Source organism: Pristiophorus japonicus, chromosome 5 (genome assembly GCF_044704955.1).
Source record: "Pristiophorus japonicus isolate sPriJap1 chromosome 5, sPriJap1.hap1, whole genome shotgun sequence".
Taxonomy (NCBI): domain Eukaryota; kingdom Metazoa; phylum Chordata; class Chondrichthyes; family Pristiophoridae; genus Pristiophorus; species Pristiophorus japonicus.
This window is the reverse complement of record NC_091981.1, coordinates 159,986,683-159,999,221: the sequence shown is the minus strand read 5'-3', so window position 1 is coordinate 159,999,221 and position 12,539 is coordinate 159,986,683. Positions and strand designations below refer to the sequence as shown.

General features: G+C 44.2%; 1 protein-coding gene across 1 annotated transcript in view; it reads right to left on the bottom strand.

The window, feature by feature from the left end:
- LOC139264487 (collagen alpha-1(XXVIII) chain-like) overlaps nt 1-12,539 on the bottom strand; it is a 405,978-nt gene that overhangs the window by 224,359 nt on the left and 169,080 nt on the right. The window contains exon 14 of the mRNA XM_070881040.1: nt 3,938-4,006. Within this exon, the coding sequence (XP_070737141.1) occupies nt 3,938-4,006 (69 nt within the window). The remainder of the gene's footprint in view (nt 1-3,937; nt 4,007-12,539) is intronic.

The following is a 12,539-nucleotide window of genomic DNA, read 5'->3' as shown; positions in this document are numbered from 1 at the left end:
TGAAGGCCTTAGAGAAGGTGCAGAAAAGATTTACGAGAATTATTCCAGGGATGAGGGACTTCAGTTTTGTGGATAGTCTGGAGAAGCTGGGGTTGTTCTCCTTAGAGCAGAGAAGATTGAGAGGAGATTTGATAGAGGTGTTAAAAATCATGAGAGAGTAGATAGGAAGAAAATGTTCCCATTGGCAGAAGGGTCAAGAACCAGAAGGCACAGATTTAAGGTAATTGGCAAAAGAACCAAAGGCGATATAAGAAAAAACTTTTTCAGACAGAGAGTGGTTGGGATCTGGAATTCACTACCTGAAAGGGTGGTGGAGGCAGACTCAATCACTGCTTTCAAAAGGGAGTTGGATAAGTACCTGAAAGAAAAAGATTTGTAGGGCTACGGGGAAAGGACGGGGGAGTGGGATTAGCTGAGGTGCTCTTGCAGAGAGTCTCGGTGGACCGAATGGTCTTGTTCCATGCTGTAACCATTCTATGATTCCATGATTTTATGACTATCACTTACCCAATAGAGAAAACTCTTCCTGTGACTGAAAAGTTCACAAATGTAATAAAACCAGACCCCATAAATCACATCCAATTAACCTTCCAATTATTTCAGTAGGTAGTTTAAACTTTTTAGATTTTTGTTTGTTTAATGCATTCTCAGGATGTGAGCGTCGCTGGTAAGGCAGCATTTATTGTCCATATCTAGTTACTCTGATACAACTGAGTGGCTTTTTGGGTCACTTCACAGTGGGAAAATGTGAGGTTATCCACTTTGGCAGAAATAATAGAAAAGCAAATTACAATTTAAATAGAGAAAAGTTGCAAAGTGCTGCAGTACAGAGAGACCTGGGGGTCTTTGTGCATGAAACACAAAAAGTTAGTATGCAGGTACAGCAAGTGATCAGGAAGGCAAATGGAATGTTGGCCTTTATTGCAAGGGGAAAAAGTATAAAAGCAGAGAAGTCCTGCTACAACTGTACAGAGTATTGGTATAGGCACATCTGGAGTACTGCATACAGTTTTGGTCTCCGTATTTAAAGAAGGATATACTTGCATTGGAAGCTGTTCAGAGAAGGTTTGCTAGGTTGATTCCTGAGATGAAGGGAATGACTTATGAAGTTAGGTTGAATAGGTTGCGCCTATACACAGTGGAGTTCAGAAGAATGAGAAATGATCTTATTGAAACATATAAGATAATGAGGAGGCTCGACAAGGTGGATGCAGAGAGGATATTTCCACTCATTGGGAAACTAAAGCTAGAGGACATAGGGCCCAAGTTTGCCCCCTCTGCTAGAACGGCGCATCTCCATGAGGTGCGCGGACTTTGTAGTACAGAAACAGTGCCGATTTCTTACCTCCGTATTCTCCCCATTGGTTCCAGGCCTGTGGTCTGTGGCGCAGTGCATCGCAATGTGCGGTGAGCGGAACTACAGTCCTGCACCAAAAAGAGTGCCGGCAGCTGTGCGTGAGCAGTCGCTCCTGGCCGTCCCAGTGAGTCCTGGCTCCGGGCGACCCTATCCCTGGCCGAAGGGACGACACGATGTTCGCTGCCCCTATCCCAGACCGAGTGGCTTGCTGCACAGGCCGGCCGCACTGCCTTCCCGCGCTGAGGGCTACAAGAGGCAGGTTGGTGGCGAGAAGAGTTTTGATCGGGGGAGTGGGGGGGAGGGGAAGAGTTTTGATCGGGAGGAGGAAAGAGTTTTGATCCGGCGTGGGGGGGGGGGGGGCTTCCGCTCCGGCCGGGGCGGGCCTACAGTGGATCTCTTCCTTCCACCCCACCCCCCGCCCCCCTGTTAAGATGCCGCGTTCACCACCAACCACCCCTAGCTCCCACCCCTAGCCCCCCCCCAGCCTGCCACATTGAGCCTTCTCCCGCCCCCCCCACCCCTGTTAAGATGCTGTGTTCACCCCCCCAGCACCCCCCCATCCCCCAGCCTGCCACGTTGAGCCTTCGCCCTCCCTCCCCACCACCCCCCTGTTCAGATGCAGCGTTCTCCCTCCCCTATCCCAGGCCGAAGGGACTCCCGCACGGCCAGCCGCTGCCGAGTTTAGTTGAAGGTAGGATTTACTTCAGTTCTTTATTTGTTAATTTAATTATTTACTTCTGTTCTTTATTTTTTATTGAATATTTATTACTTTTTGTGCTTTGTTTGGTGCTTGGTGGTGCTTTAAATGTAGTTACTTGCGTCAATTCCTTAACTCTAGGTAAGGTTTTTCTGTGCGGACAGAAGTGGCAACATACGCTGGCCAAAGTTAGTTTGGAGCAACTATTTGCTGGCCAAACTCGCTTAAATGGCCAAAACAGGCGTAAGTGGCTGGGAACGCCCCCTTTTGGAAAAAAACTGAACTAAAAAAAAACCTAACTAACTCACTTACGCTGGCGCAAATTAAGCGGCCAGAATTGCAACTAAAAAAATACTCCAGAAAAATTAAGTTGCTCCAAAAAAAAACAACGGAACAACTCCTGGAGATATTTGGGCCCCAAGTCTCAGAATAAGGGTCCGCTCATTTAAAACTGAAGTGAGGAGAAATTTCTTCTCTCAGAGGGTTGTAAATCTATGGAATTCTCTGCCCCAGAGAGCCGTGGAGGCTGGGTCATTGAATATATTTAAGGCAGCGATAGACAGATTTTTGAGCGATAAGGGAGTAAAGGGTTATGGAGAGCGGGTAGGGAAGTGGAGCTGAATCCATGATCAAATAGCTATGATTTTATTGAATGGCGGAGCAGGCTCGAGGGGCCAAATGGCCTACTATTTCTTATGTTCTTATGTTCTTAGCCACAGAGTTGTGAGACTGAAGTCAAAGGTAGCCAAGACCACCGGGTAAGGACAGCAGGTATACTTCCCTAAAGAACATTACTAAACCAGTTGGGCTTTTATGACAATCCAACAGGTTTGATGTCAGCCATGTATTGTACTGGCAGCCTAATATGTTGGGTAAAGTACTTTTTAAACAACATTAACATTACATACCAGTTCAGTAATACTGTACAGACAAAGTCACACAATGTGACTATGAAATGTCTAGATTTATATAACATTGAGATTGGTAAGTATTTTTGCTCTTGTTAAACTTTAGTGTTTTAATGTTTTGCATTCATTGCTGTGTAAAAGTTAATGTTCACCTTTTCTCAAGGTAGGCAGCGAAAACGTTACCCTCAAAGTCTCCCTGATAAAGTGCGACATCACCACTGACACCTGGGAGTCCCTGGCCAAAGACCGCCCTAAGTGGAGAAAGTACATCAGGGAGGGTGATGACACTTCGAATCTCAACGCAGAGAGCGTGCAGAGGTCAAGCGCAGGCAGCGGAAGGAGCATGCGGCAAACCACTCCCACCCACCCCTTCCCTCAACGACTGTCTGTCCCACCTGTGACAGGATCTGTGGCTCTCATATTGGACTGTTCAGCCACCAAATAACTCACTTCAGGAGTGGAAGCAAGCCTTCCTCGATTCCGAGGGACTGCCTATGATGGTGATCTAACAGTTATTCACTATCCAACATATATTTTAAAACATTTCTGGTGATTTTTTTCAATGTTCTCACCTTCTTCTAAATGGAGTGACTCATGCTTGGGTACAATTCCAAGAGCACTGGCAATATCTCAACTAAATATCTGTTCTTCATGTGTGAGCCTAAACAATGATGTTGGTAGCCAAATTGACAATAGGAGACATTACAGACAAGCTGGATTCTGCTTTCACCTGACACCCACAAGTCAGCACTTTCCAATAACTGGATAAAAATCAGGAGCAGGAATCTTGGCCAATTCCATATCTCCTCAGCCTGGAAACACTGCAGTCATATGTTCAATGCCCCAGCTGACATTGGTTTAAAGCTGAGCTCTTCTTCATCAGCATGGCTCAATATCATACCATTCAGCATACTTGGCCGCCAACCAGTAAGGGTTGCTTTAAGAGTCTCTTTTGAAATTAAATTAATTTCTTACCTTTGAACCTGGAGCACCTTGTCCTGGTTGGCCTTTGTCACCCTTTACTCCAGTATCTCCTCTCAGACCCTATGATGTTGGGGAAAGATAAAAGAGATGTAACAAGTAGTATATTTCCAGTTACAGTAATATTACAGCATTCTTTTTTTAATGTTCTTCTCCCCGACATTGGCAGAATTAAATGGACAATGTTGTTGCAACAGGAATACTTTCATCCTACATCTTGTGCACAATTACTGAGCCTTAGCTATTGGATAACATTTTAGTAAAGTTCAACATGCCAGCTTTTGTGCCCATTTTCAATTTATAAAGTTCTGAGCTTCCTGAAAACCTACAAACTGAATCAAATTCAGGAATTAATAGAAGTTTGGGATGCAGCTGATCACTTTAAGGTGTGTAACACTAATATTTACTTTTCTAGTCAAAGTAATCCAAAGCTATTTGGAACTGCATTCGAACAATGTTTTGACTTACTTCAGTTGAAAATAATCAACATTCATTCACTCAGAGATATTCACAATGTACATCTTGCTACAGAGCTAATGCCAATATCTCCCAAATTATGTAACACTCTAGAAACAATTAAAATAAATGCAAAAACAATTATATAAAAAGGTAGTCCAATGGAGAAGTTTATAGGGACATCATTTTAAATGATCAGTGCATTTGACTTGTCCAATTATTGAATAGATCGCACAACATAAATTGGGGTTTATTATAGGATTATTTTAAATATCTAAAACTCACAAGGGGCAAACGATTTGCGAATTATTTCCCATTAGTGAAACTAAACCCCCAAAACTGGTGGGTTTGGGTCGGGTGGGATACTAAAATGTTAAAAATCTCAAACCCGAACCCAACCCGGTTCAAACCCACCCACTTCCGATTTTAACAGAGGCCAGATAGGGGGCGGGTGACCAACACACTCCCAGGAGGCGATCGCTCATTTAAATATTTTAATGAGGCTTCATGTCTCAAATTTTACCTCCCTTTTAAATTTAACACTGGCCGGCCAGTTTTCCAGGGACTTTGGAATCACGGCAGCTGAAGGGAGGCGAGGACTGCTGGATCCAACAGGTAATGCTTTTCCAGCACTCTCACTCACCTCTTTTCAAAGCCGAAGAGTCTGAATTTATCTAACTTTCTTCATAACTTAATCCTCTGATATTAAAGATCAGCTTCTGGCCCTACTTTACTCCATTCCAGGGGCTTGGACGTTTCCCTTGTGCCTCAGTGATGAGAAATGAATGCAGTGGTCAAGTAGCAGGCTAATCAGAGCACTATACAACTTCAGCATGAGATCCTCAGAACTAGATTCTGCCCATTCATATCTATTGGGCTGAACATCTATTCCCTACTTTACTGATTTAGCAATAGCTCAGCATTCTATTTGCTTTGTTAATTGCTGCTATACAATGACAATGTACAATATGGTCAATGTTGTGCGTATTGTCATTCCAAGAGCTCCTTCAGCCTCTCCCAGCCAGTTCAATAGTATTATTTGATTAAGTGTGTATAATATATTGCATTTATGTGCATTGAGTTTGATTTACCAATTTTTTGTTGCTTATAAGAACATAAGAAATAGGAACAGGAGTAGGCCATATGACCCCTCGAGCCTGCTCCGCTATTCAATAAGATTATGGCTGATCCGATCATGGACTCAGCTCCACTTCCCCGCTCGCTCCCCATAACTCCTTATCCCCTTATCATTTAAGAAACTGTCTATTTCTGTCTTAAATTTAATCAATATCTCAGCTTCCACAGCTCTCTGAGGCAGCGAAGTCCACAGATTTACAACCCTCCAAGAAAAGAAATTTCTCCTCATCTCTGTTTTAAATGGGCGGCCCTTATTCTAAGATCATGCCCTCTAGTTCTAGTCTCCCCCATCAGTGGAAACATCCTCTCTGCATCCACCTTGTCAAGTCCCCTCATAATCTTATATGTTTCGATAAGATCACCTCTCATTCTTCTGAATTCCAATGAGTAGAGGCCCAACCTACTCAACCTTTCCTCATAAGTCAACCCCCTCATCCTCGGAATCAACCTAGTGAACCTTCTCTGAACTGCCTCCAAAGCAAGTATATCCTTTTGTAAATATGGAAACCAAAACTGCACGCAGTATTGCAGGTGTGGCCTCACCAATACCTTATATAGCTGTAGCAAGACTTCCCTGCTTTTATACTCCATCTCCTTTGCAATCCTGATCACTTGCTGTACCTGCATACTATCCTTTTGTGTTTCATGCACAAGTACCCCCAGGTCCCGCTGTACTGGGGCACTTTGCAATCTTTCTCCATTTAAATAATAACTTGCTCTTTGATTTTTTTTTCTGCCAAAGTGCATGACCTCACACTTTCCAACATTGTACTCCATCTGCAAAATTTTTGCCCACTCACTTAGCCTGTCGATGTCCTTTTGAAGATTTTTTGTGTCCTCCTCACACATTGCTTTTCCTCCCATCTTTGTATCATCAGCAAACTTGGCTACGTTACACTCAGTCCCTTCTTCCAAGTCATTAATATAGATTGTAAATAGTTGGGTTCCCAGCACTGATCCTCGCGGCTTCCCACTAGTTACTGGTTGGCAACCAAAGAATGAACCATTTATCCCGACTCTCTGTTCTCTGTTAGTTAGCCAATCCTCTATCCATGCTAATATATTACCTCCAACCCTGTGAACCTTTATCTTGTGCAGTAACCTTTTATGTGGCACCTTCTGTTCTCAGTGGACTGTTCCAATGATTGTATTAAGGGGCTGATTTTCTGAATATATGGCGATGGTGCTAAACCTGACCCACCCACTTTGCATATTGGAATATTGCAGGTAATGCACTCGATATGCACTCGCAGTGGGTGAGGGTCTAAACCGTTGAGTCGTACTCAAAACATTACCCCAATAATGTCAGCCATGGTTTTTGCATTACCTCTATAACTTATGGCAGCACTTGGTAGAATAATTCATAGCTTTAGTAATAAAATTTAAGTGCAGATTTTAATCTTTACATCAATAATTTTAAAACCATTATAGAAGTATTTTTTTTAAATCCTGATATCTCAGGGTTTTCAGGTAAACAGTTTAACATCAATACAATTAGATAGCTTTCATTTCCAAGACACAAAACACTATTTTCCAAATGTGATGGATCATTCTATTTTCATTTCAATAAAATAATAGATCACTAAGTGAAAATATTAACAGTAAAAATAGTTACAGCCTCAAAATGGACATCCAGAAATCAATCAGAGTTTCAAAAAAGAATTAAAATGAATTATAAAGCAATTTGCATCTGCAAGTGTGAAGGAACTTCAGAGACTAATTCCAAATTTAATAGACCACATTTAAAATACATCTATAACATATATAGGATTAAGGACTGATGTAATCTAATGCTTGCTGGAATTAGAGAATGTTAGGATATTTTTTCTAACACACTTACTATACCTCCTAGTAAGGGCACAGTGCCAGTCTTGTCAACAAATCTGGGTATGCAGCTTCACTAACCAGGGGGCTAGTTAAACTGAATCGCCAAATTCTTACATGAAGACGCAGAATAAGTGAACAACAAATTTGTGACCATAGCCAAGCCTCGAAAAGCAGCTGTTCTGCCTGTTCATCAGACATGATGACATTTTGGCATTCTGCACTTAATTTTATGCAAAGAGTGAGACATGTTCTTTTATTAAATGAAATGTTCCTGGCGACTGTGAAGTACACGTTGTTATAAGGCATACAGTCGCATGTACTCTGTGGTGTGATGCCCTATAGAGGATGTAGTAATATTTCTGGATGTTACTTTAAATTCGTTTCTGTTAGCCCTAGGTATGGAATAGTTCCCATTTCAGGCATCTAGTATCAGTATTAAGCACTCCCAACTCAAGATTGAACACAGAGCAAAGATCCTTTTAGTCAGCTTCAATATCCTCTAATGCACTTGTATAGCATTTTTCTATTTCCCTCATCAACTATCTTCTGGTCTCTCTGAGTGAGATGCCAATCATTGAATTATAGAATAATAGAATAGTACAAGAATAGAAGGAAGGAATTCGGCCCATCGTGTCCACGCCGGTTCTTTCAAAGAACAATCCACTCCCCTGCTCTTTCCCCATATGCCTGCCTTTTTTCTCCTGCAAGTATTTATCCCAGTTCCCTTTTGAACAACAACAACTTTTATTTATATAGCGTCTATAACATGGTAAAATGTCCCAAGTTTCTTCACAGCAGTGTTATAAGACAAAACAGATAAATCTGTCTCTGAGGCACATCGAAGAAATTACGGCACATGACCAAAAGCTTGGTTAAAGAGGTAAGTTTTAAGGAGCGTCTTAAATGAGGAAAGAGAGGTAGAGAGACGGAGGCATTATGGGAGGGAGTTCCAGAGCTTATGGCCCAAACAGCTGAAGGCACAGCCACCGATGGTTGAGCAGTTATAATCAGGGATGCTCAAGTGGGCAGAATTTGAGGAATGCAGTCAATCTGTATCCACCACTCTATCAGGCGGGGCATTCCAAATCCTAACCACTTGTGTAAAAAAGTCTTTCCTCATGTCGCCTCAGGTTCTTTTGCTAATTACCTTAGAAAATCATAAAATGATTAGGAAGCGTCAACATGATTTTATGAAAGGGAAATCAAATTTTACAAATGTATTAATTTTTTGAGGATGTAACTAGCAGGCCTTTATTGCAAGGGAGTTAGAGTATAAGAGTAAGGAAGTCTTACTACAAACGGGAGCCAATGGATGTAGTATATTTGGATTTTCAAAAGACATTCGATAAGATGTCATATAAAAGGTTGCTACGCAAGATAAGGGTCATGGGGCTAGAATCTCCACTTTTGTGGTTATCACCCAAAAATAGGCGATATTTCCACTGTGAGCGTTAAAAAAGGGTTTTCAGATCGCCGGCTTCTGACCCTTTCTCAAAGCACCTAGTCTCCATTTTTGAAAATGGGCATTACCGTGAGCAGTATCAAATGCCCGGTAGCTTTAAATTTTTTTGACCTTCTGCCATAAAGTGTAGCCATCCTTAGCAACGGCATAGCAATGCTCGATTCCCCCAATTCAGGAGGTCAAGCGTCATCATGACATGCGCAGAAGAGGAGACAGAAACAGAGGGAGCTCAGAGGGACTGAAGACGTGTCTGGGTGTGATGTGGCTGCTTTGGGAGGAAGGAGGGAAACTTTAGAGCTTCACAGCAAGCAGACCAAAAAAAAGTAGCTGTTACCAGCCACATACTTGCCTGAATTTGGCCTATAATGGAGAGCGAAGAGGAGGTATCACAGCATGCTGTGGAGACTGATGCTGGAGAGAGCAGTGAGGTGGGAGAGGAGCACATTGGAGGGCGCAAAAGAGCCAGGAGGTTCTCGGACGAGGCAAATGCCTCCCTTCTGCAGGTGATCGAGTCACGCTGGGGTGATTTGACACAGTGAGGGTGGGGGAAGCCCACCCCCAAAGGCATACCAGAGGATATGGACCGAGATAGCAGAGCAGGTCTTATCGGCGACCAATGAGGTTCGTGAGGGCAACCAATGCCGCAAACGATGGAACGACCTTGTGGGATCCGCAAGAGTATTACATTGATTTACATGTACTTATGTATTTATATAATTTGATTTGTAACAGTCATGAGTGACTATCAGCAGATGTGAGGTCTTTCACTTTTACCGGGAATGTTTTACTCAAAGCCTGCGGTCACGGTGTATGTCTTTAGGTAAAGAATGATAATTTTCATAATAATCATGATTACAACTGTCGGTTATGTGTTGTATCAGTCTCTGTGACAGTACCTAGCAATGATATCACGCAATGATCTCATGCCATGTCGTCCTGTCACCTTTTACTGAAGAAGCTATCGACGATGAGTTCGTGCAGAGGCAAATGGGTGGGGGGCCACCAGTCCCCAGCGACATCACTGAGATGGAGGAGCGGGTGTTCGCACTCGTGGGGAAGCACCCTGGACAGCCACAGATGCATCTGCAGACCCTGAAGTGATGCCACGCGAGTAAGGCTTATACCATTGCGTGATGTGATGTCAATATATGCCACACCCACTCATATCCGAACAATCATATATGATAGATGATTTCTAAAATTGTCATAGAAATAATGATGGCCTAATGAAAATCATTGCAATGCAAATGTGTTGATGGTCATGAAATGTTATGTCTGCGATGATATTGAGAGCGGTGGTGCTTTTGTCGTACATATGCTGTGTGTAGCGCTGGACTCACCTTGTCATCCTAGCACCCCCTTCTCCTCTAATAACCTCATTGTGTTTTGCAGCTCAGCCAGCAGCGTGCCCCAAGGCAAGACCACAGAGGCCAGAAGGTGGAGGCGCGGGGCCCGACTCTCCGGACGATCCAACATCTGGTGCTGAGGAGCTCCGATTCTCGCCCGTCAATCCTCTGGGTCTGTCCTCCACAGATGAGAGCGCGGACTTCGAGGAACCTGCATCGCCACACTCCAGAAGCCATTCCACCCCAAGGCCATCTAGTGGTCCTCCGGTCATTTACGCCTCCTCTCTGGCGGTACCGGCCCCAAGCACCTCTCCACAGGGCACCTCATTTGTCCCCAGGACTGCGCTGACCCCGCAGAGGTCTCGTGGACATGGCAGGTCTGTTCCACGAGCGCCAAATGAGAGCGGAGAGATGGTATAGTTGTCCAGGAGGATTGTAGACATTGGTGACCAGCTCATCGAAGTATTGGGGGGCATATCCCGACAGCTGGCCACCATGATCGAGTACACTGCTGCCACAGGCCTCCCAGTAGTCCCCGAGCATGGCACTCCACTCCTAGATTCCACACCACCACTGCGAATGACAGATGTGAGCAAAGACCAAGATCCTGCTTCTGCATCAGAGAATGTTGCCCCCTCGGCACCCACCGCTCCCGTTCCCGTACAACAACCGCATCTGCCTTCAACCCCCCCAATGAGGCACCGCCTGAGGAGCTCCTTGGCCAGGCGCTGTGGAGTGAGGCGGGGAAGCGGTAGAGGTGGGGAGAAGAAGGGGAGGGGGATGGAAAGTGAGATGCATGTCTGCAGGTGATCTGGGTGTATGCAATTTGTTGCAATGTATGGGGGCTGGGGACCACCCTCCTGCTTTGCCCTTGTATTTTGTGTTACTGGACATGTTGAACATTTGATTGATGTCAATGGTGGAAAAAGTGGGGTGTGGGCGGGGGTTGGGTGTTATTGGCTGTGATACTTATGATTTCAGACCAATATTGGTATAAAATTTTGTTATTGAACATAACCTTGTAGCGCATTGTCTCAGATAGCTGCACCGTTACACACTCGTGATTTCTTAACATGAAAGGGTTAAATACAACTTAATATGAAACTTTAACTGGCACCAAGCTGATGGGCACCATTGATGTCTGAGCTGCACACAAACAGCAGTGTGTCAACGTTGTCACTCACATCAACGTTCTTTCAGGCAAATCGTTCCGATATCAGCTCCTCATGTAAGAGTTTTGCAGCTATGTAGCCATTCGTGGGAATGGTTGCATAGCAATCAGGCTGGCTATGCAACCATTCTCACAAACCCCTGCGGTCTGGAGAGGTTTGTGGGAATGGTTGCATAGCCAGTCTGATTGTCTGGCCCTAGGTCAGCATCCAACTCCTCGTCGTCCTCTTCCTCTCTCTCATGAGGTGGAGCATCAGTGTCTTCTGGCAATTCTTGGCCCCTTCTGATAGCCAGGTTGTGCAGCATCGAGCACACAATCACGAATTTAGCTACTTGCTCAGGATTGTATTGTAGCTCTCCTCCTGAGTGGTCAAGACATCTGAAGCGCTGCTTAAGCACAGTTATTGTTTGGTGGTGCCATTGCATTGAAAGTAGAATAGCAATTGATAAGAAGTAATAATTTCCTCACTAAAATGCACCCGGAGTAAACCCCCAATAGTCCATCACTTCACCTGAGAAGAACTCCAGACTCAATGCAAACTCCTCCGAAGTTAAGGCAGCCTTTTGAATGAAGCGACCTGCAATTTTAAAAATGCCAGCCATACGGCTGGCGTTCGTTCAGAACAGTTCCACTTTTTCTGGACGTTTGTTTGGGCGAGCGACGTTGTGGCCAATATGTGTGTGAGGTGGTGAAAGTGACTGTGGCCGATCTCCTGGGCGTTAGTTTCACCAGATGTGCTCTTTACGACAAAAAAAAGTGGGCGGGCGGTATTATTGAATCTCGGCGTTAATTCCTTGCGGAAAGTAACGCTGGGTGATATTATGAGCGCTGATTTTGCCCATTCTGCTGGTTCCGCCCCCAAAAAGTGGGTGTGCGGTAATATGTTTTCCTGGCGTTAAGCACATGGGGAAAGTTACGCTCGGCAAAAAGTTTCCTAAAAATGCCCTTTTGTTTCCATTTTGTGCCAAAATGGGCGATATAGGGGCGTTATTCGTCATTTCAGCGGTAAAATGGGCGTTAAGTGGGCGTTAAGTATGCAAAAAAAGTGGAGGTTTGAGCCATGGGGTTGGGAGTAATATATTAGCATGGGTAGAGGATTGGTTAATGGACAGAAAACAGAGAGTCGGAAAAAACGGGTCTTTTTCCATTTGGCAGGCTTTAACTAATGGGCTGTCACAAGAATCAGTGCTTGGGCCT